This window comes from Oryza glaberrima, chromosome 1, assembly GCF_000147395.1.
Source record: "Oryza glaberrima chromosome 1, OglaRS2, whole genome shotgun sequence".
NCBI lineage: Eukaryota > Viridiplantae > Streptophyta > Magnoliopsida > Poales > Poaceae > Oryza > Oryza glaberrima.
The window spans coordinates 21,666,955-21,694,498 of NC_068326.1; the positions used below are offsets into that span (position 1 = coordinate 21,666,955).

A 27,544-nucleotide genomic window follows, 5' to 3' on the forward strand; every position below is an offset into this window, starting at 1 on the left:
TTCCTCTTCAACGATGGCAGAGAGGGGACAGGCCGACGGTGGAAGAGAGGGGAGACGCGGCTAGCGAGCCCGGCCGAGCTCCGCCACTGTCGTCGCCTTGCGATGGGAGGAGGAAAAGGGGGATAGGGGAGGCAACCGGCGGGAGATGGGGGAGTGGAGAGGCATGGCGATGGGGATGGCGAGGCGATGAGGGACAGGGCAGGCGGGCATCGCGAGTGGCTGTCCTCAGTTGTGGAGATGGGGGAGGGGATAGGCGCCACGGCCGGCCTCGCTGCTTGCTGGTCTGCCGCCGCCATCACCTCGGTCAGGTACCGCCTCGCCGACAAGGACCTACTGGTGTCGGTCACCTCCGACGAGGAGCTTGTCCACATGCACGATGAGTACGACCGCCTCAGGTCGACGCGGCCGTCTTCGAGCTTCCGGTTGTTCGTCTCCATCATCGTTGTCATCGTCGATGTCCAACAGCGGTGCCGTAGGAGCTCGTAGTGACTCCAGCGTGCACCTCCCGGACGACGAGCACAACATGCTCCGGTGGCGGTCGCGTCCCTCCATGCACGCCCAAATAGCCAGTCACCTCCGCTCCGAGCTCCAACGCGATGACCAGGTGCGCGTACACGCGTGGACATATAGCTAGCTAGTAGCTCCTAGCTGCAACTAGAGAGCCCGTCCAAGTCAAGGGGTGCAACCATGTCAAACGCAACGCCACTCGTGACGCGCCTACCCCGCACCGGTACCCCGTCCCCCATCACCTCGTCGTCCCCGTCACCGCGCCTCTCCCCTTCCCTATCTCCCGCTGCCTGCCTCCCCTCTCGCTCGGTCGGGCTTGCCGGTCGCGTGTCCCCTCTCTGCCACCGCCGGCTTGTCCCCTCTCTACTATCGCTGAAGAGGAGAAGAGAAGAAGAAAAGAGAAAAGAGGAGAGAAGAAATAATAGACTTACATGTGGGTCTCACAGTTTTTTTATTTTTTTATTTTGCCGACTAGGATGTCACGTTAAACCAAGATCCATACTGCCATAGGATCAAAATTACATGATTTTGTATAGTTTAGGAATGAAGATTTTTGGTTTTGGGGTTTGGGATGCCATACAAAGTCGGCGTAAAGTTGAGGGACTGCTGGTAACTTATTCCAATCAGAATTGCCCATCTTCATCTTATTTTTGTAGGCCAGCAATTCTGGCCCATCCCTGTGGTAGGCCCAAATCTCGACCCGTCCACACAGATGGGCTGGAATCACAAGCCCATGTAAGCGAGGCCCAACAAGCAGGCACCAGGCAGCTAGGCTCTTTCTCTCTCTCGCCGTCCCACCGCAAGCGCAAGCAGCGGCGGCCTCTCCTCTCCAGCCCCGACGACGCATCGCCGCTCGCCGCCGATCCACTCGTCTCGCGCCACCCCACGATGGCCACCGGCGGCGGCGGCGGCGGCGGCGGCGGGGACATCGGCGCAGACTCGGAGCGGCGCCTCAAGAAGGCCATGGACAAGCTCTACCACTTCCCCAAGCCCAAGGCTGGCACGGGGCCCGGCTCCTCCAAGCCCTCCTCGGCATTCACCTCCTCCGCTCTCAGGTAGGGTTCGCTTTCGCTTTGCCCTAATCCTAGCCATGGCCGTGCCCCGTATCTGCATCTCGCATCATCTTGACGTGTGCCCCTGGCGTGCTGATCTGGCGGCCGTGCAGCATCGGGAGGGCGGGGAAGGCGGCTGGCGCAGGGGGGAGGAGGTTCGGGATGGTGCGGGGCTCGCGGCTCCCGTCGCAGCTCGCGGCCATGTCGGCGATCTCGCCGCCGCCGCCGTGCCGCCCGTGGGACCGCGCCGACCTCATGCGGCGGCTCGCGACCTTCAAGGCCATGACCTGGTTCGCCAAACCCAAGGTACGCCCAGTTCTACCCTCCGTTGGTTTGCATCAGCTGACCGCTGGCCACTGATTGTGGAAAATAAAAGCGTTACACCTAGCTAAGTGGTTTGGTGCACTTTGTAATATACTGCAATAATCATGGCTAATGAATGGAGTTTTTTTAGATCGAAATGGATGTTTAAGGTCTCTCTCAATTGATCGGTGAAAATTGCTAATGAATGTATGGTTATGTCCTGGAATTGTTCCTCTGTAAATTGGTTCGGTTTGGGGTTATGAATTGGTGATGCTGCTGTTCGGTGAGGGGATGTATGGTGATGCTGTCATTGGTAAATTGTGGAATCAGTGAGTTTGTTAGTGTCCTTCTCTCCATTGTGTTTGAGAATCGGAAGGGAGATATCTTTGCAGTTGTTGAACCAGCATGCTTAGCTCAAGTATCTTCGCTGCTTTCTGATAGGTGATAACAAATTGTCCTTTCCAGGTTATTAGTCCAGTTAACTGCGCAAGGAGAGGATGGATTAATATTGAGCCCGATGTTATAACGTGTGAGGCATGTGAGGCACGGCTTCTGTTCTCCACTCCTTCCTCATGGGCACCGCAGCAAGGTTTGTGCATTGTTGTACTTGACTCGTGTTCCATCTCAACTACTGTCAAGAAGCCTATAAATAGGCATACACTTATATTTGGATTTTATATGAAGAAAGTTACCATTATGTTTTAGAATGAGGGTGTATTCAATGAGTATAGTTTTCATGCCAGTTCATGCGAACCTCCAATATCTTGGCATCAATGGCTTCCTTGATTTAAGCATCTGTTTATATTTATTTTCTTACATCTAAAGCTATTTGCCCTGCAGTTGAAAAGGCTGCTTCTGTTTTTAGCTTGAAGCTGGACAATGGACATAAACTACTCTGTCCATGGATTGACAACATATGTGATGAATCACTTGCCTTATTTCCACCAACACCACCTCCTGTTTTAGTTGAGAATTACCACGAGGGTTTCTCCTCACTTCTACGACTCTCAGCACTTCCAAGAATCTCGTGCTCTTCTCTGGAGAGCATGAAGAAGAGGAGCCCACAGCTAGAGCAGTTTCTATTGAAACCGTTCTCTTCATCAGTTGTCCTTAAAGGGGGATTTATACTTACTGAAGATTCAACAATTAAGGATTTGGATGACACTTTTCAAGATGCTGACACATATTATCAGGTCAGGTTTTTGATTATGCTCAATTGCTTGCTGTGAGATTTATCTTTTAAAATTTTACATACCCATTTCATTTCTAGATTACACTTTAGTATGTCTCCATGATATTGGTTTATAAAACATGTTCCGCATGATGAATAATGCCTGATTGCTACAGCAAGAGTTACTTTGTTTTTGTGACTCATTTGATGGATCATGCAAAATACACATATGTAACTTCCTAGTTTTACCACCTATATACAGTCTTCACTGGATATCATGTTCAGTTGTCCATGCATATCCACCAGTTGCATGCAGAATTAGAAATTGTTATGCTCTCCTTTTGTTTCCTTGCTGATCCTGTCATATACTCCCTCCGTTTCACAATGTAAGTCATTCTAGTATTTCCCACATTCATATTGTTGTTAATGAATCTAGACATATATATCTATCTAGATTCATTAACATCAATATGGATGTGGGAAATGCTAGAATGACTTACATTGTGAAACGGAGGAAGTACAAGTTTTGAAGTAGTTTGTGTGCTATTATAAAATTGCAATATTTAGAACTAGAGTATAGAGTATTTTATTTTACTTCATACAGATGCAAATCCTTTGCAAGGTTCTTGATAAACATCTACAATAGCATATTGTTAGGTTTCATCAACTGTGCACAATTTTATATAACCCGAGGAATGCACTTAATTTCTGTTTGCTACAAGCTGACTTGTCAGTTCTATTGGCATTAAATCCTCCTACTTATCTTAGGCATTCATATTACTTTCTATACAGACCCTGGATTACATTAACTCTCGTGTGCATTTTCATTTGCATTTTTTGTTGTGCCCAATTCACGTGCACCACATCTTGTCTCCCTGCATGCTAACTAAATGCTGAACTGCCTAACAGGCATTGAAGATAATAAGTTTGTGTGGTTGGGAACCCCGCTTGCTACCCTATGCTGTTGATTGTGGAACTAAATCTCATTCAGATGCAAACTCTTCCTCTACGTTGACCCAACCAGGGCTAATAAATAACTCAATGGAAGATCGGGTTGTTGTTTATGCACCTAATGAAGTTGATGGTTCAACAGTAATTGCAGATGCTCGTCAAGCATATCAGCATTACGATCCATTATCAGTTGTTTTAGATTGTCAATTTTGTGGAGCTTGTGTTGCCTTGTGGCCTTTTTCACTTGTAGAACGACCTCTTCAACTCTTTAAGCTGATATCAGATTCTAGTAGGCAAGATGAGCAAACTGAGGGGCATGCTGGCAGAGTCAGTGGCGCAGGACCTTCAAAGACTGCGAATATTGGTTTTAATTTCACTATTGCTGGTGGTCCTCCGCCAACTAGACAGAATTTTCGGCCAAGAGTTTCCTTACCTGTTGTCAGTCGACATTTGAAAGCTGACTTAAGCTCCCATGGGCATTTTATTTCCTCTGGAAGTGATAACCACATGGTTCCTGTTACTTTGCATGCTTCAGGGCTGACCAAACGCAAAAGAAGCATGGATGAGTCTCATACGTTGGAAGGCAACAATACAATCTCAACTGATGCTGACACAACCACCAATGGAGCAGATCATCAAAGAGAGAATTCTGTAAATGGCACATCAAACTTGGTAGCAAACCCTGAACACCAACAAGGGGGTTCACATTCAGATACAAGTAGGGTTACCAGCACAGGAGAAGTTTCCAATGAAGAATCAGAAACAGGTCATGCTGCAATCAAAAGTCACACAAGCACAGATGAACTTGGCCAACATGGATCAGATCCTAAATCTTTACCAGTTGAAGATTCTTCTAATGCTCATGATTTGGCAAAGACTTGCACGAACAATTCCAGGCCAGTTCAGGCTGCCACACTCACAAAATCGTCTAACGATGGGGAAAAGGGCGCATCTCAACCATCAGGTAAGGATTTCATTTCTATAGATTTGGACAACATAATGTCAAGTACTAATTGTTTGTTTGCTATATATTCTAAGCAATTGCCACAATTTAAAGGAATTGAAAGAGATAAATAAGCAGAATATTGAAGGGACTGGAAAAGCATGGAGAATACCAGGAGTAATAACTTGTTAGTTAACTTTTATATAGTTGCAAGAGTTTGAGAACTTCTAATCTAACTACAGTTAGCCTACTAACTTCTTGTAAATGTTGATATTGCACAAATAGAATAGTTCTTATTTATTGATGTCTTTAATTAATGGTTTTGAAATGTCTGTTGATTCTCACAGTTCATATCATAAGCTTAACAAAGTCTTTCCGTTACAGGAAGCCAAGGCCTGTATGACAAATTGAATGAATTTGATCCTATGAAGCAGCACAGGACTTTCTGCCCTTGGATATGCCCTGATGGTGGTGAAACCTTGCCTGGATGGAGGCTGACACTGCCGGCATTACTTTCTCAGGACAAAAGAATTGATGAGGATTCACAAGTGGAGCCTCAGATTAGCCTTCTTAGTGAGGTAGTGCTTTTTGTTGAATCCTGTTCAATTTCCTTTTAACTGTAAGCTTGCAGTACTGAATCCTGTCTTGTTTCTTTTTAACTGCTACCTTAGCAGTATTGAATGCACCATGTTTCTTTCTAATCATGGCCTTACGGTTTTTATAATTTCAGGAGGATGACCCTGTTACGTCTGTTAGAAAGCTTTTCATGACACCACCTTCAAAGAAGTTGAGGATACATCGGGCAGAGAAGGGCTGATAAGTCAGAACTGTATTGGCCAGAGTTGGGTGTTCAGGCGAGTCTCTTCCAATCTGTCTAAACATGTTTGGGACACTGGTCGCGAGCTCTCCACCTGTGGCCATGAGTACTGTGATAGAAGCCAAACTGTTTTCGCGGGTTCCCTAGAACCAGATTTGTTGGCGAGACGGCTGAAATCATGAGACACGACCAGCCAACCAGGTCTGCTGAAATCTGTCTGTATGCATGTATAAATGTCGGGTGGTGGGAACAAGGAAAGAAAAGCGTAAGGATTTGTGGTTTGTTCCAACGGCATGCTTGATTAGGACGAACACTGCCTGGAAATCTTACTGTAAAGACCATTGGTTATTCCTTCCTTTCATGGTGGTTTAAAGAAAAAAAATGGAGGGCATTCATTTCCTCCCCCCTGGAAATTTTGTAGCTTATTACTAGTAATGTTTGTGGTTCCAGCACCTGTGTAAACTGTTGCTCCAAAAAGAGTCAAGCTTTGCAGCTGTTTGATGCATCGCCTGCCCTTCCTTCCTGTAATTGAAACTTGTGACAGCTGAAAAGGTTTTGTGCTGTGGCTGTGCGCGCCTGTGCTGCATGCCGGTTGCGTGCGCTTTTCTGGCGACTTTGCCAACAACGCCAGTCGCGTTAGGCGTGTCTTTCTGCACCTTCACTCACTGATGCCAGATAGTAGTACAGCTGATGAAAACGACGACATTTTCTGACGCTAGTGTCAATCTGCAGTCATTTTATCATTTTGAATTGCTTAATTTGTTGTTGCATATTCGTCTCCGAGTAATCTTTTTCAGAAAGGCCGTGGGATAGGCATGTAATATATCACACTACTTATTTTTTTTCCTTGAATAGCCTTCTTGATGAAATATTATGGCCAGCCGAAAGTCGTAATTTGAATGAAAAGCGGCATCGATTTATCCTTGCATTTCACGTGGATCAGAAGTTGTTACTGAACACGTCTTCCGTTCCCAAATCAATCAGCGCTAGAAATTCAGCTAACAACCCAGCTAGATTTGCATCCACAGATTGAGATGATCGGTTAGGGAGTATGATTGCGCATGCATGGCGCATGTAACTCGTTCATATATTTTCATGTTTTTTTTTCTTTCTTTCTGGCGAGGGATCCTTTCATGCTCTGTTGAGAATAACTGAAATCTATTATATAATTAAAGGAATAGAAAAAGGAGCCTCCACGTTCGCTCTCATGGCCTAGAAATTCTCACATTAACCGGAGAAAAAGAAAAAAACAGAGTCCATATAAAAATACAATTTAGAAATAACTGAAATTCGGAATTAAAAAATAAAAAATATTAGAAGAGGAGACTAGAGTCCATATAGAAATACACTTTAGAAATAGTTGAAATTCGGAATTAAAAAATAAGAAATATTAGAAGAGGAGTATAGAGTCCATATAGAAATACAATTAGGAAATAATAGAAATTCAGAATTAAAAATAAGGAATATTAGAAGTAGAGTATAGAGTCTATATAGAAATACAATTAGGAAATAATAGAAATTCTGAATTAAAAATAAGGAATATTAGAAGTAGAGTATAGAGTCCATATAGAAATACAATTAAGAAAAAAACAGAAATTCGGAATTAAAAAATAAGAAATATTAGAAGTAGAGTATAGAGTCCATATAGGAATTTAAAACTAACTAAAATTCGGAAAAAAAAGGAGCCTCCACGTTCGCTCTTATGACCTAGAAATTCTCACATTAATCGGGGAAAAAGAAAAAGCAGAGTCCATATAGAAATACAATTTAGAAATAGCTGAAATTCGGAATTAAAAAATAAGGAATATTAAAAGAGGAGACTAGAGTCCATATAGAAATACAATTTAGAAATAGCTGAAATTCGAAATTAAAAAATAAGGAATATTAGAAGAGGAGACTAGAGTCCATATAGAAATACAATTTAGAAATAGTTGAAATTCGGAATTAAAAAGTCCATATAGAAATACAATTTAGAAATAGTTGAAATTCGGAATTAAAAAATAAGGAATATTAGAAGAGGAGACTAGAGTCCATATAGAAATACAATTTAGAAATAGTTGAAATTCGGAATTAAAAAATAAGAAATATTAGAAGAGGAGACTAGAGTCCATATAAAAATACAATTAGGAAATAACTGAAATTCGGAATTAAAAATAAGGAATATTAGAAGTAGAGTATAGAGTCCATATAGAAATACAATTAAGAAAAAAATAGAAATTTGGAATTAAAAAATAAGGAATATTAGAAGTAGAGTATAGAGTTCATATTGGAATTTAAAACCAACTAAAATTCGGAATAAAAAGGAGCCTCCATGTTCGCTCTCATGGCCTAGAAATTCTCACATTAATCAGAGAAAAAGAAAAAGCAGAGTCCATATAGAAATACAATTTAGAAATAGCTGAAATTCAGAATTAAAAAATAAGGAATATTAGAAGAGGAGACTAGAGTAGTTATTACACATTAGTAGTTTTGAAAAGTTATTGCAAAATTTAAAATTATATTGCCATTGTAATATATTTTAATAATATAATGAGAAAACATATATGCTATTATATGAGAGAAAATATAATGATGCTAGCCGCGCAATCTGCGCGGGCCACCATGCTAGTTTAACGTATCTGCAAGCGACTGCAGTCAAACTGTAGATCATCAAGCTATTTCAAATCAAAATAGAAAAATCGTCGTGTGAATATATTACTTGTTCGGAAAGCCAAATTAAACAACATGATATATCTGTGTATTGCCATATTAATTATTACTCCTATCTGCTGAGAGATAAAAATCCTACAACAAATACGTAGACAGCAAGTCAATATGCATATCGTATCGATGGATTAATTTTCCTACAATAGCCACATTATTATTAATTATTCCCCTTTGCTCAAGAAAGGGAATTAGTTAATTCACTTAATTGCCTCCTTATCCATTCTTTTTTTTTAATAGCCAAAGATATCCTCCAAGTTTAATACAAGGATCAGTTTAGTCCTTAATGTATCAATCTATTCATATTAGTCCTTCAAGTTTTTATTTTAATTCAAACTTATCCTCGAACCCACATAACCAACAACTCTCTTGATAAATGACACTTATACTCCCTCATTCACATATATAAGAGAAAACAATTGCATGCAATGAATTCTTTTTATAGACAATGCATAGCAATTTATGTAAAACAAAAATAAATTATGTACTTACAAGTGTATACGATAGCCATTAGGCTCAAGTTTCATGTGCACATGTTGAAATAATGGAAAGTACATATGTAAAGTTGTTTATTTATTTTTGTTTTCTTTTTTCTACTGTATAGTTTTATACAAATTAAGAGCAAAAGAGATATTTTTTAATAGAGTTGTTGACTAAAAATAGCCATATGGCAAATTACGTAGGTCCAAGGATGATTTTAAGCCAAAACAAATACTTAGAGAATCTATGTGGACAAAATGAAACCTAAAGTACCAAATTGAGCCTTCAGTGAAACTTGAGGGACTAAATTAGCTATTCACCTTTTTGTTTTTTTCACCGAGAATTTCACTGTGTTCGTTGTTCGCGCGTCTATATAAGCGGTGCCGCTCGTTGTGACTCGCAAAGTTCCCAACCAAAAATCCCATCTCCTCCGATCCCTTCCTTTCCTGCCATCTAGCTAGCAAAGATGATCTCCCCGGACGCGGCTCGCAATGTCGTCGGCATCATCGGCAATGTCATCTCCTTCGGCCTCTTCCTCTCCCCCGTGTAACTAAGCTCTCTAAACCCGGTTGCTGCTAGCTGTTTAATTAATTTGATGAGGGTTTTTGGTGAGATGTGAGAACTGAAGAATTAACAAATCTTGATCTTGTTTGTGTGTGTGTGCAGGCCGACGTTCTGGAGGATCTGCAAGAGGAAGGACGTGGAGCAGTTCAAGGCGGATCCGTACCTGGCGACGCTGCTCAACTGCATGCTATGGGTGTTCTACGGTATCCCCATCGTCCACCCGAACAGCATCCTCATCGTCACCATCAACGGCATCGGCCTCATTGTCGAGGGCACCTACCTCTTCATCTTCTTCCTCTACTCCCCCAACAAGAAGCGCGTATATACGCTTTTCCCTCCCTCTCGATATATCTATATATCCATATTTCCTCGATTTAATTTCGAAATTTGAATCTATCTGAAATATAATCTTGACATTAATTCTTTGTTGCAGCTGAGGATGTTGGCTGTGCTGGGCGTGGAGTTGGTGTTCATGCTGGCGGTGATTCTGGGCGTGCTTCTGAGCGCGCACACGCACAAGAAGCGTTCTATGATCGTCGGCATCCTCTGCGTCTTCTTCGGCACCATCATGTACTTCTCCCCGCTCACCATCATGGTACGTACGCGTCCGCATGATCATTTTCTCATCACGATCCAATCAAACTAGTAGCAGGCATAATCATCTCGATCTGTTAATTAATCTCGTCGTTTGATCTGTGATCTGATCGATGCACCCTTCCGGGTAACAGTATAATTAATCTCGATTTGTGCTTGCATATCATCGATCCTGTGCTAGCTGCTGTGCTCTAGTGTAGCATTAGTTACATCCGATTAGCCATGCAGTTAGTTAAGCCGTTGATTAGTGTGTTAATTAGCTGTCGCCAAAGCCAAAACCCGTGTGCTGTTCTCTCCTGAGAGAGACGGGTAGTACGTTGATCTGGGGAAAACTGAAAGGTATATACTCCATAAGAAACGTGTTGATCAGCTGATTAGTTCTCATGTTGCCTTCCATCAGAAACGTGTGATCAGCTGATCAACGCGTATGTCTCTGAATGAGATTTCTATTCAGATTTCGTTCACAGCTATGTATATACTCCATCCGTTTCTAAATATTTGACACCATTAATTTTTTTAAACATGTTTGATCATTCGTCTTATTAAAAAAAGAAGTAATTATTAATTCTTTTCATATCATTTGATTCATTGTTAAATACACTTTCATGTATACATATAGTTTTACATATTTCATGAATTTTTTTTAATAAGACGAACGGTTAAACATGTGTTAAAAAAGTTAACAGTGTCAAACATTTAGAAACGGAGGGAGTATATCGTACCGGGTAATTAAGGGGTTCGGTTTCAGCAAGGCATACGTGCTACTTCTGGTGACAGATTACAAATCGTCGTTAATTAATTTGCTACCAACATGTGTCCACTTTCCGAGCCTGTGCTTTTTTTCTGCGAGCGACCTTCCCCTGTGATCAGGTAATTGTCACGTTGGAACGAAAAAAAGAAAAAGAAAAAGAAGGCTGGAGCTTTTATACTGTCCAGCCACTATGCTAGACTGCTAGTATATGGTAGTACCTTCATCTCGTGGGTCTTGCAGCTTTGTGCTGCAGGCCCAGAATTGGCCACACCTGCTTCTAATCTATGGTAACCTTCATCAATTACTTATTTTCTTTGTTATAACAATGTTACAATACTTAAATTTCTAGGATCATTATATAATTAATTAATGAGATTTTAATCAACGAGATTATTCACTCACTGCAGGGGAAAGTGATAAAGACGAAGAGCGTAGAGTACATGCCGTTCTTCCTGTCGCTGGTGTGCTTCCTCAACGGTGTTTGCTGGACGGCCTACGCGCTCATCCGCTTCGACATCTATGTGACCATCCCCAACGGCCTTGGTGCCATCTTCGGTGCCATCCAGCTCATCCTCTACGCCTGCTACTACCGGACCACACCCAAGAAGACCAAGGCCGCCAAGGACGTCGAGATGCCCTCCGTCATCTCCGGTCCCAGTGCCGCCGCCACCGCCAGTGGCGGCAGTATCGTCTCCGTCACCGTCGAGCGATAAATTAAGTAAAATTAAATTAATTAGCTTGTGTTAATTTTGGTGGTAGTTTTTTCGGCTCGATATATATGATCTGAGTGAGAGTGTAATATTTACCTATATAGTTGAAGTTTGATGAGACAATACAATGATACAATATCACCCGCCAGTGGCGGATTTAGGCTATTTCTGTGGGGTCGGCCGACCCCACAGCTTTTTGAAAAAAGTCATATAAATCTCAATTTTCATGTATAAATCCAAAACGATAAAGAGAAATGACCCCATTTAAATACAAACCACTAGTAATTGACCCCACAAGTTTAAATTCCTGGCTCCGCCACTGTCACCTGCGTTGCTAAATGCTATGCATGCCCTGATCGTTTTATGCTAATTATTTAAGCTTTCACATGTATTTATGCGGGTAAAAGAAAACTGGGGATTTCTTCACTGTTTTGTTTTGGTTGGTTGGTTGGCGCAGGAGAAGGAACGATCCAAGAGATATAGCGACGTACGCCTTAATGATGTGTTTGCTTTATATGCTAACTGTCATCAATTTGATCATCAACCTATAAGTTGAAAAAAGTGATGAGAGCTAGCGCGGGTAAGATGACAAAAAGGAAAAGAAGTTACAATCAAGAGGACGGTGCGAGAAAAATGATCATGGATTGGTCTTGGTTTGAAAATGACTTGCAGATGAGCAATTTGCTTGGCCTTAAAGCAAAACTAATTAAGCAGTGAAAACTTGCATGCGTATGGAGTCCGAATGTTTACGTACTTATCTATCTGCTGACCTGCACTGAAGATCAATTAGGGAAAGCTCGCGGAGATTAGGCAGATCGATCGAAAAGACCAGGAGTTCAATTAGCATATGACGAATTAAAATACCTGAGAGGGCCAGATGAGAGTATCTTCTAGCCTGAACTCAAATGCAAACGTGCTTTTCTTAATAGCAAATACTTCCTCCGTTTTTTTATGACTTTGTTTATTTTTAGATATTATGTATGATCATTTATCTTATTAAGAATTTAGTTTTAGTGTATGTTGTTCTTAATTAAACTAAAGGAAATTTAATGATAAAATAAGTTATACTAAAATAAAGGATATTATATATTTTTTAATAAGATAAATATTCAAACTTTGTACTAAAAGTCAATACAACGTATATTTAAAAGGAAAAATTTGGGAAATACTATCGTAAAAATACGTGAGAATGGCATGTGGGGCCTGGACCCAGATGTCAATGATATATACGATGGTATTTTTTAACTCCGTGATTTTTGTGATGGTACTAGCCAAATTGACCCTATTTAAAAGGGAGATAGTAACAACTTAGGCCCACATTTGATGTCCTAATCAGCTAAAGAGAAAGCTAAAATATGAATTTTCAAACATAATTTTAAGATTGATTTTAGTATTGACTTTTAAATCAGCAAGAACATATATATATATATAAATTTTACCTATAAATTCATTAGGGAATATGAGCAAATGATGGGGCTTAAGTATTTGCTTTCTCATATGGTCCGAGGTAGAGCTAATTAATTATTTCATCCATCTTTAAATAAGTGCAATTTTAGCCTACATATTTAGTTTTAGAGTGGTCCACTATACCTTTTTAATATTACTTTATTTTTTCTTCTTGTCTTTAGCCATCGAACCAATAGTAATCTCTCCTACCCTTCAAGTCTTCAACCATTCCTCGTTTTTAGCCATTTTAAAATATATATTGAGTTTTAATATTTTCCTTTTCTTTTACGGGGAAAGGGAAAATATATTACTCAATCATAGCATCCTCACAGACATACTGTGAAATAAAAGTACATCCCCCGTCCAACCAAACTTCGGAGATATGGTTAGTCCGAGCTTTATTTGCTAGTGTATGACTAACTCGGTTCTGACTGCGATGGATCTTTTTGACAGTAATTTCTCTGTCTCCCTTTATCAGCCTCCTAGCCTCTCTTACTTAGGCAGTATGAGATAGATCTGTACTGGTAGAATTCAACAGTATGAGTTTTAATATTTTCTTTGTTTTGTTATTTTAATTATATTGATTGACTGGTCTCGTCACTCTTAATTTAATAAATAGACTTCGTATAGACGCCACATCACAAAAACCACCTTGCTATGGATGAAATGTGAATAGTTTCGAGATTTGAAGGACCAATAATGAACACTTCTTTTTAGTTAACAGACAAAAATAAGACAAAACCAACCAGTAGGACGAATATGTGAGCTTATCTCGTTAATCATAGACAAAGTCAGGTTCCTTAACAAGTTCACGAGGTATGGTAGGTGTAATGATCCGATGATCAACGTCGGTCCAGATCTAACGTTTCAACAATAAATGGCTGACCAGCCAACTCGCTTAATTAATCATCAGACGCAGAGCACACAGGAAAAATAAAATATTGCATGTTTAGGCTTGCACGGCTCATTCCCGGAGAATCTATCGAACAAATTGTGAATATAGATTTATGCCACTAAAAATTTGTGGGTCATTTCCTGCAAAAAAAAATGTATTTTTTTTAAAAAAAATTGTGAGTGGTCACTAGAAACCTGACGGCCTATCCTTCGTGTGTCTATATGCGGCATTTTGGAGAACTCTGCTAGTGCAACTTTGGAACCAATTAATATTGGATAATATATAAAAAGAAGTAACGCTGTAGGGATATTAATATATGTATTGTGATGTTTCTCACACAAATAATAATGCCTAATTAACTAGTGCCATCCAATGCTTTGAGGTGCTTGGTGATGCTAAGTGGTCAAGGCAATATGCTTGTAAATGATCGTCATAGATGCTAACGGATTCCTGATGCGGCAAATGAGAAAATCTTCATAATATATTACGCTACATTTGAAAAAACAACTTTTCCTAATAAAAACAATAGTGATGCATGCTTGACAGCATGGTTACTAATAATGGTAAGAAAAAAAAGAGAGGAAAAATTGGTTATATAGCATCAAAAGTTCACTTTTTGATTTTATAGCACCGAAAGATACATGTTCACTTTTATAGCACCCAAAGTTCACCACGTTCATATTAACACTTCTGTCAATTCTCGATCGTTTTTCGTCCGCCTTGATCGCTATTGACCCAGCCACATACGCGATATGACATTTCTATACTCCTCATTGCCATGCATTCTATTTGTATTTGTGAGAGGTAGAAACATCATATCGCGTGCTTGGTTGTGTCAATAGCGATCAAGGTAGACGGAAAAGGATTGAGAATTGGCGGAAGCGTTAAAAATGGGAACGGGATGAACTTTGGGTACTATTTAAATGAAAAGTTATCTTTCGGTGCTATAAAATAAAAAACGTGAACTTTTGATGCTATATAACCAATTTTGTCAAAAAAATCTATAAATACATAACATTAACGACCTTATAAATATGAATCAAATGCAAATGAAATTAATCCAATGGCTAATTTTTTCGGTGATGTGGTCCACTATTTTTTGTTTCAATTGCGTAGGAATATTCAATAAGACACGTTTTTATTACTTAATTTAATTATAGCCAGAGCAGTATTTTTTATCATTACTTATATTTTCTCCGAGCTGATAACACTTGTCGTTTTGGACAATGATAAAAGTCAAACTTTTTAAAATATTTAATTATGAATAATTTCTAAAATAATTATCCTAAAATATGAAAACCATATGTATAGATTAGTCTTAAAAATACTTTAATAAAATAATATATTTATTGATTATATATATATATATATATTATAATAGAAAATATTGGTCATAGTTGCTTTTTGAAACCTTGTCCTTGTCCAAAACAATAATATAATTATTATCAACTCGGAGGGAGTAAAGGATTCTATTCAGTCATGAATAAGGCTGTGTTCAAGAGTGGATGTTTGAAACAAATCTCTCCGATATCGAAAATGAGGTGACTCATTAGCACATAATTAATTAGGTATTAGTTAAAAACTTAAGAAATAGATTAACACAATTTTTTAAAAGAATTTTTCGTATAATTGTTTAAAAAATATACTGTTTAGCGGTTCGAAAAGTGTGCATATGAAAAACGAAAGAGGAGAAGTTGAAAAAGAGGAGTTCCGAACGCAACATAAGTAACGTTATGGACAACTACATGTCCGCTTACAAATTTACAATTTTTGAAACTTTTTTAGACAAATATTTTGATCCATGCTAGTGCTAGCCGACCTAACACAACAACATCCATGCATATCTTTCGAAACGAAAAGGTAAAATCCACGTGTACAACTGCTTACAACTAAAAACATATAGCCGCATTATTTACACGGTCAAAAAAAACGCGCTACGAGTAATTACTTCTCCAGAATTTCCAGACACAGCCTGCCACGTACAACATACAAGTCAGAGAAGTTGTTGATCCTTCGTCGTGTTGCTGTTAAAAAACTAGTAATACTTATACCCCGAGCTTTGCTGCGGGATATATATTATAATGAAATAATTTAAAAGCCCACGGCATCCCGCCGGACCTTCTCGACCGGTGTTTCAACTGTTTCTTTACATCGCATCAGGTGGCCTCGTGCCGTCTCCCGGTGCGATGCTGCTGTTGCCGGGGCTTCCGACATCTGGCTCACAACTGCAAGCGCTGAGTGGCCACGAAAGCCTTCGTCGCCCCCCGTCCGACTCCTCCGCCATCCGTCGCGACGCCGCCTCCCGATGTCGTACATTCGCCATTCATCGCGAGGCCGCTGGCGGTAGAATGCATCGCCACCCGTCGCGAGGCCGTCCCCCCCCCCTCCCCCCCCCTCGGGGTGGGCGAGCCGACTGACGTCATCGTCCCCTTGGCGTGTGTGCCGTCTTGCTCGCCGGCCGACCGGTCGTCATTGTCGCCGGCCGTCGGGTCACCGTCCTTGCCGGTCGAATAGCTGCTAGCCCTGTTGGCGGATGGGCCGTTGTCAATGCCCCGCTCACCGGTGCAGCGATGGCCTCTCCGGCAACTCCCCCAACGGTCGGAGGAGGCGGGGGGGGGGGGAGGCACGGTGGCAAAAGTTGCTCCCTTCCTGTCGGCTTGCTAGATGCCTAAAGGAACGGTACTTTCCCTCTTTTCCTCTTTTTCTTTTGACCATGTCCTCTCACATGATGAAGCAATGGCATCCAGACAGGTGGCATCTCCTTTTGTCTCTTATGATACCATGGATCCCATGTTGCTCGAAGCTGATCTTCTGGATGCTTCGATTTGAGGGCCTCTCCCCATGCCCCCCTCTCCGGTGGGCCGCCCTCCCTCTCTGGGCCGTCTCCCTTCTCCGGGCTGATGAGCCGCGTTGGTGCCACGACGCCTTCCCTCACTGTGGGCTCGTCAGTCGCCACTGTTCCTTCCATTGGCTCATTGACCGCCGCTGCCGGCTCGTCAACTGCCACTACTGGCTCACTGACTGGCTCGTCGATCGCCGCGGCCGTCTGCTCCGCCAGCTCGACAGTGACGACCGTCGGTGTTCCCGCCGTTGTCTTCGCCACCTCGTCCATCACTAGGCCCCTTGTCGACACCCGAGACTTCGTTGTCGGCCAAGCTCCGCAGTGGGCCACCTCCTGTGCTGCCCGCACATCGCCGCTGTCGTTGTGCTCTCCTCCACCGCTAGTCTCCTTGTCAAGGCCGGTGGCGGCGACCGCTGCGGTCTATGCGCCCAGCACGTTGCCGCCGCTGTTGGTGTCGCCGGGCCTCTCTTCGTCTTGGCCTGTGTGTGTGCGCCTTGCACGTCACCGCCACCATCACAGTCTCTCCCGTCACCGAGATTGGTGGTGGCGCCTGACGTGGCCTCATCGCTGCCGCCGCCTCGCTATCCTCCACAGCCAACGCCGCCAGCCCTCTCCTTGTTGAGGCCGATGGGGGACGCTGCGGCATGCACGCCCCCACCTCCGCCAGCCCTCTCCTCGCCGAGGCCAGTTCCAGCCGCTGCGGTTTGCACGCCCTTGCCTTTGCCGGCCTTGTCCTAGCTAGGCTGCGTGTTCTCGGCTCCTCGCCCTGCCGCCGCGATCTCTCCCATCACCGAAGTCGGTGGAGGTGGTCGCCGTTTCACCCTCCTCATTGGTCGGCAACAATCTGATTGAGCCGGTAGTAGGGACAGCACCGGCTTCCCTGGCCTCGGCTCTCCCCACCCTTTCCTGCCTTAAGGCGCCATCAAGATGGGTAGCTGCCATGGGGTGCCGGCCACGGTGGGGTCACCTCCTCTCTCGAGTCGGGTCCCACCAGCCGGCTACTCTCTGCCACCGACCTTGTCCTTGCCACCGGAGGCTCCCTCGGTCGGGGGGATGGGGTTTTCTTCGACGTTCCGATGGTCGCCCTTGATCTTGACGGCCACGCAGCTCCCGCTTTCGGTCGCCGAGAATGTCGCACTGCGCGCCTTCCTCACCAGCTGCTCCAGGTCTCTGCCTCCAGCTCTGCCCCCGCTGCTGCCGTCTCCGGCGCCTGCCGTTCCCACCGTGAGGGTAGTGCCGAAGCGTAGCAAGAGGATTACGGCCAAGCTCGCGCTTACCAGCTCGAGTGACACTACCTCACGCGTGCAGTCCCTCTCTTCGGATCACACCATGCCCTGTCTTCGCTCTTCTCTAGCTCCCTGCGTCCGGCGCAAGCCGGAGTGTAGTGGGACCCCCTACCCCACCCTCCCTTGCAATAGGAGTGTTTTTCTTTCCTAGTAGCTTATCTTCCTTGTATTTGTTTTTTTTGTTTCTTTTTTCCTTGACCCCTGGCAACGGCTTTCTGACCGTGTGTGTTGTGTAATCAAACTATGCTATCTTCTTCTAATATATTAACGTGCAATCTTTTTATGCGTTTATGAAAATGAAATGATTTGATTGAAATATTATGAAATGATTTGAGAACGATGATTTAGCATACGATGAGGCGTGGTGATGGTGGGGGATGGGGAAGACCCGGGCTCCACGAGGAGGGGCGAACGCCGTGGCGGCGGTGGCAGATGGGCGGGCCGTCGCGTCGTCCTCAACGCGAGCGACACCGTACCGTACCTCCCCGCTAGCTCCGTCGCTGGCCATCGCCTCGTCTCATGTGTTGTCGCCACCACGAGCCCTCGCGCGCGTCGCATCGCATCACCGCCGCGCCGCGCCGCCACCGTCCTCTCCGCTGCGCTCCGGCCCAACGAGATGACCGAGCCGCGTTAGGCCGGCCCGGCCCATCTATCTCCCAGCTCGCCCGGTCCTTCTGCCATATCCATCCGTTCGATCGATGGATCGATCGATTGACGCGACGCGATCCGCCCGGTTCATTCGCGAGTTGGGTACTCCACTGCGCTACTCTGGTCCACGCGCCGCGAGAACTACTCGATCGATCGCCTCCTCCCCCGCGCCGCAGCGCTCACGCCTATATAAACAAACCACTCGCCGCGCCGCATCAGTCGTAACCACCCACCACCCACCACCCACCACCCCCCAGCTGAGCTGATCAGCCATCCCTCCCATCTCTTTTCCTCCGCCGCGCCGAGAAAGAATTGAAGCATGATCTCCCCGGACGCGGCTCGCAACGTCGTCGGCATCATCGGCAATGTCATCTCCTTCGGCCTCTTCCTCGCCCCCGTGTAATTAAGTTCTTCTAATCAAGCCGATCGATCGACCATCTCTCTCTGCATGCAGGATAGGATACAATACAACAAATTCTGAATTTCATTTCTGGTTGTGTGTATATATGTATGCAGGCCGACGTTCTGGAGGATCTGCAAGAGGAAGGACGTGGAGGAGTTCAAGGCGGATCCGTACCTGGCGACGCTGCTCAACTGCATGCTCTGGGTGTTCTACGGCATCCCCGTCGTCCACCCCAACAGCATCCTCGTCGTCACCATCAACGGCATCGGCCTCCTCGTCGAGGGCACCTACCTCCTCATCTTCTTCCTCTACTCCCCCAACAAGAAACGCGTACGTCGATCGATCCATGATCTGTTCATTATTTCCTTCCTCGATCTATACATTAATCTTTATCATGATCTAATTAACCCGTACCATTGATCATATCATCGATCGTGCAGCTGAGGATGTGTGCTGTGCTGGGCGTGGAGTTGGTGTTCATGTTGGCGGTGATTCTGGGTGTGCTGCTGGGCGCGCACACCCACGAGAAACGCTCCATGATCGTCGGCATCCTCTGTGTCTTCTTCGGCTCTATCATGTACTTCTCCCCTCTCACCATCATGGTACGTATGTCCCTCCTTTCCTTTCTCCCATCTGTATCTTCTCCCAAGTAATTACGAATTTTCTTTCTTATACTGTTATTAATGCCCACGGTAATGTCGTGGATTATTTGTGGATAATGATCTGGTTGGACGTACGGTCCGGAGGCGATTAGTAATAGTAAGTATGCAGATTATGTAATTTTGCGGCTGTTAATCTGCATGGATTTGCGGGGCCCACATGTCTGTCAGTGGTTACTATACTGTTGTGTTGCCTTGTGTGGATGGTCGTTTGATAGGTTATAATCCACTTACTAATTTGGTGGGACTCACTGTTTAGATAGGTCCAAGTTTAATTTTTTTTTTCTGGAACATTTGAGAGAGGAGAGATTGGCAACTTAATTGTCCAGGTTGTTTTCTGTTGCTTACCTCCTACTGGTGATTACCCAGGGGTTGCTGTCATCTTTAATACTTGTTGCATGATCTAGACATAAAAAAAGGTAGGTATCCATCATCATCTGCTGAAGATTTTGCATTCTACTCAGGGCAGGTGACTCATCAGGTTGTGGTTGGGGGCATTGAAGCATTCACAATCTGTGAGCATTTGCAGTTGGTTCTTGATTTGATCCTTCTGTACATATCCTTGCACAAAAGGAGAAAGCCAACTTTGGAACTAGAACTTGCATCTTCCGAACCATCAGCCATGTGTTAATTTGCCAGATGTGTGCAAGTTAATTCCCCCACCTTAGTTACACAGGACAACAAAATCGACGTGCACTCATGTACAATAGTGTCTAATAACGAGCTCTCATCGTTGTCATGCAAGTAAATTCGGTGATGTAGAAGAAAGATAGGGAATGAATGAGAAACATCGTTGCTACGCATGACAACGGCTCAGAGTCGACTCTTAGCATTTATTAATGAAAAATTTGTTGCATGTGGGTGTAGAAAAGAAAAGAAGTATAATAAAAAAATTATTTAGTGCATTAATGGTTTAGAAATCTTATTGTCTCTACTGTTGTAGGAGGATAGTCTCTAGTGACATTAATTAGTACAGAGCAGAGAGCTCATATTAGACTCTACCTTTGTACATGCCCTTATATACCAGCTGAATTTGTCAACAAATTTATTGGGTACCTATGCTAAATTAGATAGGTACACATCTCTACTCAGCATGTTACTATATCTGCTTATCAATCTAGCCCTTGCATTCCATACATGATCTTCAAATGAGGTGTGTGTGTGGTTATGTGTTAATATATATGATTCCATCTTAATTTCTAGCTAGCTAGGATCATTAATCAATATAGGATTTTTAGCTAACAAGATTAATTGTGATTATTGTCACTGCAGGGGAAAGTGATAAAGACGAAGAGCGTGGAGTACATGCCGTTCTTCCTGTCGCTGGTGTGCTTCCTCAACGGCGTCTGCTGGACGGCCTACGCGCTCATCCGTTTTGACATCTACGTGACCATCCCCAATGGTCTCGGCGCCCTCTTCGGCGCCATCCAGCTCATTCTCTATGCTTGCTACTACCGGACCACACCTAAGAAGACCAAGGCCGCCAAGGACGTCGAGATGCCCTCCGTCGTTGTCTCCGGCACCGGCGCCGCCACCGCCGCCGCTGCCGGTGGCGGTAACACCGGCGGCGGCAGCGTCTCCGTCACCGTCGAGCGATGAGCTGAACTGAGCTAGCAAAGCCGTCGTCGTACGTGATTTCGACCGTCATATCGATCATATATCCTCTGAAATGTCGAGTGGTTTTTAGCTCAGAGCGTGTGTCGTCGTGGTTTCCCGTAGTAGTGAAAGGACTTGATTTCACATGCAGCTCATGCATGCATGTAATTTAGTCATAATTATATATTATGCCGAGATAATGAGACCATGCTACCCTGTGCTTTGGTTTTGGTTGGTGTCGTGATCACGATGCCGTTGTTAATTTGTCTCTTTGCTTCGCCTTGCTGTGTGCCACCTCGTTTACTATACTGGTCAAAAGTTCGACACTGGTTAGGCTAATAAGCTGTCCATGGATCTTCAGTACGGTTTTAATTTGCTTTTTCATCTGCAACGTGTGTGCAGGTTATTGTCGCAACACAGCGAATCTTTTACTCTCATCACCTACTTAATTAGACGATCGAAGAATTGAATTGGGTCAATAATTAATGTGGAGGATTTTGGCAGTAGAAGACCTGTTGCAATCGAAAGGAAGATCAGGCGTGTCCAGGTGCTAGCTAGGCGCCAGGCGATGTGAGCTGAGCATTGATCTAGCTAGACTGACAGCGAAAAGAAGCGATCGGTGTGGATTGGTCATGGATTGAAAAGGACCGGTGCAGAGGAGCAGTATGTGCTGTGGGCTCATTCTTTCTTTTCCTTGGGTCTCTTGCGTGCCTTAAGCAAATTATTCAGCAGCCGAATTCGGATCATCTTGGTGTTGTACGTACGTACAAAAGACTGAACAAAAAACAAGAGGAATCTAGTCAAAAATATGTATTTCTATAAGTGCCGAAAGTACTTGTTTAGTCAGAGAGCCCATAGATAACGCTAGAAGCCTAAAACCAAATTCAGAGTTTTCCTTAAAAAGGTTCACATGATATAAAGCAGGTAGAACGTCAGTCTAATGACACAAACAACAGCAGTTGCTCAACCTTGCACGACTCGGAGGGAAGCCATCAATTAATCTAACTATGCACACTGCTTGCCAAAATATGTGGGTCATTTTTGAGACCTGATCACCAGTCTAATACTCTAATGCACCCTCTTATAAAATAATAAAACTAGTTCCCAAATAAACTAGTCTCCTCTCTACACTCTGGCCAATAAAAAAAATTTACCGTCCAATGGTACCTGCTGGTACCAAATCCCCGATCGAACGGCTGGCAGAGTTTGGTATCGCGATGTCACCCTGAAAATTATGAATCTTTTGAAAACTTTCTTTCATGCTGGTATGTTTTGGATTTTCCTTTTCTTTCCTGTTGTGCCAGTGCCAAATTAAGATCAACAAAGGAATTGTATTTAAATTCTAAATTCATCTATGAATTTAGAATAATATTTATTAAAGAACCTTGGTTATCAAATAATGTAATTTTAAGAAAATATTTGAAAACAAAAGCAAATACTAATTATCTTCCTAATCTCTCCTTTCTATGAATTAATATTTCTTTAAATAATTATTTTGCAAATGAAAGGAAACTAATAAATTATGTTCTAAAAACCTCTTTATGAAATTGAGCCCTTTAAGAAGCTAATTATAAAGCTTTTCATAAAAGTTCAGTTTGGCTCCCTGCAAAGCCTAGCTCAGCCCGGTCCAAACCCTCTTTCCCCTCACACCCTAAGTCCATCTTTCCCTTTCTCCCTTTCCTTCCTCCCCAACCCGGCCCACCGAGCCGGCCACCACCCGCCTCGATCCCCTTCTCCCTCCTCGCGCCGTTCGACCGCCGCTGCCCAAGCCGTTCGTCCTGCTGCTTCCGCCGCATCCATCCTGGTGAGTGAGCACACCCTCCGCCACCGCCGCCTGCGCCGATCCCCATCCAAACGCGCGAGCGAGCGAGGCGAGCAGTGTCGCCGTCGTTCGTCCTGCTGCTTCCGCCGCATCAGTTACGCGCATCCTCTTTCCCATCTCTCTCTCTCTGTCTCTACCCACGCACTTTTTTTTTCTCGAATTCGCGTTAACCCTAGCTTCTGTTGTAGTAGAAATTTGCCTTAACCTTCATGCTAATACAGTAACAGTTTTGATGGTTCCCAAAAAGTTTGGGGGGTTCAACTGAACCCCAATGTCCCATGTTAGCGATCCGCCACTGATGCATAGGAGGTGTTTGTGGAAATGACAGTAAGGGAGGTCTTCTTTGTGACCCACGTCAGAGGGCAGTACTGCAGAGGAGACTCATCCAGTGTGTATGGGGGTATTGTGGTCTGGGATAAAAGCAAGTGGATTCGATACGTAGTTTTGCACCTGCTGTCTTGAATGTTTCTGACGGCGAGTTGAGTGATTGCCTGATTCGTGCCAAACAGAATTTTACAAAGTGCTATCTGATAGGTTGAAGAAAGCACACTTCAGTGGAGTTTACATTGTCTAAGAGTGTTCCATCTGGTTACTGAAAGGGTAGTTTACTTATTTGAGGGTACGAAGCATGCCAACTCGATTACTTTGGTATACCTGTCCTTTGAAGTTGTATGGCTTGTATCCAATGGTTTAGCCTAATTTAGTTGTTTGATGAGTTAATTAGTAGTTGAATGAGAACATTGCTATAGACAGGCCTTGCGACGATATTTTCAGGCATTCTGTTGGAAAATATTGTATGTTCCAGTACTCAACCTGGAGCTGTGCTGTTTCTGACTTTGTGCAACCTCAAGAAGCCCATATTCTGTTGGTATCTTGATAGCTCTCTCTTTCATGGTCATTTGGAAAATATTGTATGTTCCAGTACTCAACCTGGAGCTGTACTGTTTCTGACTTTGTGCAACCTCTAGAAGCTCATATTCTGTTGGTATCTTGATAGTTCTCTCTTATATGGTCATTGTGTATCATTTGCATGTGAATAGTGTTGTGATTTCCTGAAGAAACCACTCCTATAATGTTGCTTATTTTAATTGTCAAACTTCATGGTGATGCAAATATTTTTGCCTTTCTGTGTTGCTTCTATCTATGGCTGAAACTCGGCTTCACATGACATTTTAGAAATTTTATTTACATGGTTTTTTGTTCCCAATAAATTGGCTACTGTGAAGAACTGTGTGTATCTCTAACTGATTTGGTATTTTCTTTTCTAACACCAGCATCGACCAGTTGTAGGATGGATATTTTGTACCAATGTAAGGAGTTCTTAAAGATCCAGAAGTTCCGGCGTACGGCGTCCTATGCTGGATTCTACTGCTTCACTGCCTTAATGACCTATGCTTACACGAGCAATACGTATATTACTGTTGATCTATCCTTTCTTGTGTACTTGCAGAATTTTCTCACTTAGTTTTCTTCCCTGCCAATAATCTCTGAACTTATTGCAGGACAAGGGCTGGCATTTCTAGGGGCGACCAATTTTATGCCTCATATCCCGCTGGTACGGAGCTACTAACTGACACTGCAAAGGTATGAAAAACTGAAATATGTCTTGGTGCCGCTTTGTTATCATCTTAACAGGACGTGAATGCAAAGGAAGTGTCATTTAAAAAAAAAAATCAAGTCACTTGCTTCAGAAAGGTGATGTTTGATTTGATTTGGTGGTTTGCAGCTTTACAAGGCTGCATTAGGTAATTGTTTCGAAATAGATGACTGGGGTCCAATAGAGTTCTCTATCATGGCAAAACATTTTGATCGGCAAGGCAAACCACCATATGCGTATCATGCAGTAAGTAGCTGCCTACTTATCTTTCATTTACTGCACACTCCGCTTGCTAAACACTTGCAAATCTGCATTCTCTCGAAAACACGTATATTCTTTTGGTTGTTAGGATCTAACTTTTCCCTGCTAAAATTGCAAGTTTTATGTGTACTTTCACTATGTTTTTCAGCAATACATGGCACACCTTCTCTCCCATGGGCAGCTCGATGGAAGTGGATAACTGCACGATGTGCTTAAACTTCCGGTTTGTCTTGTGATGAGATCTGGTGTAAACTGTAGCCCGTAAGTTATGGTAGCGTATTGTTGGTTTCATCATGACAATTAAATTTTACTAAGATGTTGTACAAAAGAGCTGCCTTGGTAGGCTGTGAGTTCAGATGGCTCACGACAGTGAATCGCAGTGTTGAAAGCATAAATAGATTCTGGATTTTCAAGCTATGAGCCTATGAACCACTGCATTATGAACTTATTACTAGTGTCATTAATCCAAATGGTTCCTGAAAGAAATCATGACGTATCCTTTTCGGGAATACAAAGAAATGATTATGTCTGTTGAAGCATTAATACTGTTCAATTTGTTGAAGGGAACTCCTTGGGTAGCGGTGCTGGCACTGGTTTGTGTGCTCTTTATCTGGTCTCAGTCATGCACCTGTTTTTGGTTTGTATCCTGGATTTCTGAGATTTAGTCTCTCCGTCCCTCCCAAAATATAAAGTATTTTGTCTGTTCAGATTTGATTTGCAGTACTAGGATGTGTTTCATCTCTGTGCAAATGGCATGTTGGCTGTCTTCTGAATTTCACCTCATCTGTCCCATTTCTGGGACATATGTTGAAGAATGTGAAACCTGACGTCTTGTTACCCTGCCCTGAAGATGTTACCTCCCTTGAGGTGCAATGTTCAGATTGATATCTATTAACGCCGATATGAGCTGAATATGATTATCTCATGCTCCTTCCGTCCCATTATAAGTGCAGCCATAAGTTTCTGTGCCAATATTTGACTGTTTTTTTATTTGAAAATTTTATGAAAAAAAATTAAAAGTTAAGTCACGCATAAAGTACTATAAATATTTTATCATCTAATAACAATAAAAATACTAATCATAAAAATATTTTAAATTAGACGGATGGTCAAAGTTGGACACTGAAACCCACAACTGCGCTTATTACGGAAGGGAGTAATTTCAAAATTTTGATACAAACTGAACCATCAAATTTCGCTGCAATCAGAATTTTAGTAGGGCAGAAAAACCCAAACAAACCCAAAAAACCCAAACAAACCCAAACAAACATTCTACACTGATATGGTAACATGAAATGGGGAAAAAAAGTACAGGTAATTTTGTCGACGCTTGGAAAAAGAACAAAAATGGCATGCATCATCCATTTCCAAAGCTGGAGCAAGAATCACGCGCGTTGATGCAGCAGCAGCCGCCGCAGCAGCCCGAGGAACACGCGGCGCGCGCGACGCGGCCACCGGAACACGCGCGCCACGCGCGCGATGTCTAGTCTCGGAGCAGCGACACCGCCACGTATCTGGCGGCCTTGCTGTTGTTCGCCGCCGCGACGGCCTCGTCGACGGCGTCCGACGAGCGGCAGAGTAGCGCGGCGCTGGCCGCCGCCGGCTTCGCCTTGGCGCGGCGCGGCTGCGAGAGCCGCCGCCCGCGGCTGTCGTAGTGGATGGCGCCCGGGAAGCTGAGCGGCTCGCACCGCTCCCCCATCAGTATCGCCCGCCGCCACAGCCCTTCGCCACCACCGCCGCCACCGCCGTCGGGCTTCCCGGTCTCGCCACCACCGCCGCCGCCGCCGCCGCCCCGGCGGAGCAGGCGCGCGCGGAGGAGGCGGCGGGTGGCGCGCGACACGCGGCGCGCGCAGGCGGCCACGGCGCTGGACGCTTTGCTGAGGAGGCCGCCGGCCATTGATGTTGGTGGAGAGCGCCCCGCCGCGCCGTCGGCCTCCGCTGGTGTTGGAACTTCTGTACTCGAGTCTAGTAGTACAGGGCAATGCAGATTGCAAAGGAATAAATACATTTTTTTTTCTTCTTCTTGGGAATTAATGCTTTTAAGGAGTAAATCTTTTTCCAATGAGAAAGGATCCAAAAAAATTTGCATCATTATATATTGGCAGTATTTAATGCATGACTATCCTTGGGGTTGGAAGTTGGCAAAGAATTATCTGGCCCATATAAAATCTTTTGTTTGGAATGATAGTTTTGGCACAATTCAAATGCTTGGAAGTTACAGCAAACGCCTGATCATCCTTAACCAGCCTAAGAAGTGATCGTTTGCTGGTTCCAAAATAAAGCCCTTCTTTCTTTGGATTGCAGAAGCTCATCAACATTGCACAGCTACCGTTATTTTCCTATCAAAAGAAACTGAAATGTATATCCCCTCCTGCATGTACAATGTGCAGTGTTTTAAAAAACAATGTTGCCAACCAAAAACCGCTCACCAGTAGTTTCATCGATGACTGAGTGGTCATCAACAAAAACCAATGAAATTCATGCAAAATTTGTCAGAAAATTTGAATTTAATTTTGATTTTTGCAACACAGCAATGGACAACA

General features: G+C 43.6%; 5 protein-coding genes across 7 annotated transcripts; 4 read left to right on the forward strand and 1 right to left on the reverse strand.

Annotated features, from left to right (window-relative positions):
• Positions 1-1,306: 1,306 nt before the first annotated feature.
• Positions 1,307-6,249, forward strand: LOC127756643 (uncharacterized). Its single transcript, XM_052282003.1, has 7 exons — positions 1,307-1,562; positions 1,673-1,865; positions 2,328-2,451; positions 2,703-3,055; positions 3,943-4,948; positions 5,312-5,505; positions 5,658-6,249. Exons 1-7 carry the CDS (start codon positions 1,396-1,398, stop codon positions 5,742-5,744), a joined length of 2,124 nt encoding a protein of 707 aa, XP_052137963.1. The 5' UTR covers positions 1,307-1,395; the 3' UTR covers positions 5,745-6,249.
• Positions 6,250-9,339: 3,090 nt separating this feature from the next.
• LOC127752740 (bidirectional sugar transporter SWEET6b) lies at positions 9,340-11,852 on the forward strand. Its single transcript, XM_052278148.1, has 4 exons — positions 9,340-9,473; positions 9,594-9,810; positions 9,925-10,086; positions 11,244-11,852. Exons 1-4 carry the CDS (start codon positions 9,394-9,396, stop codon positions 11,547-11,549), a joined length of 765 nt encoding a protein of 254 aa, XP_052134108.1. The 5' UTR covers positions 9,340-9,393; the 3' UTR covers positions 11,550-11,852.
• A 7,025-nt stretch (positions 11,853-18,877) lies between these two features.
• Positions 18,878-25,546, forward strand: LOC127752749 (uncharacterized). 3 transcript variants are annotated; one of them, XM_052278172.1, is made up of 5 exons: positions 18,878-18,881; positions 24,418-24,553; positions 24,646-24,727; positions 24,870-24,986; positions 25,150-25,546. In XM_052278172.1, exons 2-5 carry the CDS (start codon positions 24,435-24,437, stop codon positions 25,198-25,200), a joined length of 369 nt encoding a protein of 122 aa, XP_052134132.1. In that variant the 5' UTR covers positions 18,878-18,881; positions 24,418-24,434; the 3' UTR covers positions 25,201-25,546. The 3 variants fall into 3 exon arrangements, with proteins under 3 accessions (XP_052134132.1, XP_052134126.1, XP_052134118.1); XM_052278166.1 differs by lacking the exon at positions 18,878-18,881 and adding an exon at positions 23,014-23,237 and having other exon boundaries at positions 24,428-24,553; XM_052278158.1 differs by lacking the exon at positions 18,878-18,881 and adding an exon at positions 23,015-23,237.
• Positions 18,901-21,599, forward strand: LOC127752731 (bidirectional sugar transporter SWEET6a). The gene is made up of 4 exons (XM_052278135.1): positions 18,901-19,062; positions 19,180-19,396; positions 19,507-19,668; positions 20,998-21,599. The coding sequence occupies exons 1-4, from the start codon at positions 18,983-18,985 to the stop codon at positions 21,322-21,324; spliced, it is 786 nt and encodes a 261-aa protein (XP_052134095.1). The 5' UTR covers positions 18,901-18,982; the 3' UTR covers positions 21,325-21,599.
• Positions 25,547-26,142: 596 nt separating the features above from the next.
• LOC127760543 (uncharacterized) lies at positions 26,143-27,025 on the reverse strand. Its single transcript, XM_052284824.1, has one exon. The coding sequence runs from the start codon at positions 27,007-27,009 to the stop codon at positions 26,485-26,487; it is 525 nt and encodes a 174-aa protein (XP_052140784.1). The 5' UTR covers positions 27,010-27,025; the 3' UTR covers positions 26,143-26,484.
• Between the last annotated feature and the right edge of the window lie 519 nt (positions 27,026-27,544).

Bases quoted from the DNA above. Each gene is read 5' to 3' on its own strand.
- LOC127756643 (XM_052282003.1), top strand. From the start codon at position 1,396: ATGGCCACCGGCGGCGGCGGCGGCGGCGGCGGCGGGGACATCGGCGCA. The intron at 3,056-3,942 runs GTCAGGTTTTTG...ACTGCCTAACAG, and splicing joins ATGCTGACACATATTATCAG to GCATTGAAGATAATAAGTTT. The intron at 4,949-5,311 runs GTAAGGATTTCA...TTTCCGTTACAG, and splicing joins GGGCGCATCTCAACCATCAG to GAAGCCAAGGCCTGTATGAC.
- LOC127752740 (XM_052278148.1), top strand. From the start codon at position 9,394: ATGATCTCCCCGGACGCGGCTCGCAATGTCGTCGGCATCATCGGCAAT. The intron at 9,474-9,593 runs GTAACTAAGCTC...GTGTGTGTGCAG, and splicing joins GGCCTCTTCCTCTCCCCCGT to GCCGACGTTCTGGAGGATCT. The intron at 10,087-11,243 runs GTACGTACGCGT...CACTCACTGCAG, and splicing joins TCTCCCCGCTCACCATCATG to GGGAAAGTGATAAAGACGAA.
- LOC127752731 (XM_052278135.1), top strand. From the start codon at position 18,983: ATGATCTCCCCGGACGCGGCTCGCAACGTCGTCGGCATCATCGGCAAT. The intron at 19,063-19,179 runs GTAATTAAGTTC...ATATGTATGCAG, and splicing joins GGCCTCTTCCTCGCCCCCGT to GCCGACGTTCTGGAGGATCT. The intron at 19,397-19,506 runs GTACGTCGATCG...TCGATCGTGCAG, and splicing joins ACTCCCCCAACAAGAAACGC to CTGAGGATGTGTGCTGTGCT.
- LOC127752749 (XM_052278172.1), top strand. From the start codon at position 24,435: ATGGATATTTTGTACCAATGTAAGGAGTTCTTAAAGATCCAGAAGTTC. The intron at 24,554-24,645 runs GTATATTACTGT...AACTTATTGCAG, and splicing joins TATGCTTACACGAGCAATAC to GACAAGGGCTGGCATTTCTA. The intron at 24,728-24,869 runs GTATGAAAAACT...GGTGGTTTGCAG, and splicing joins TACTAACTGACACTGCAAAG to CTTTACAAGGCTGCATTAGG.
- LOC127760543 (XM_052284824.1), bottom strand. From the start codon at position 27,009: ATGTATTTATTCCTTTGCAATCTGCATTGCCCTGTACTACTAGACTCG.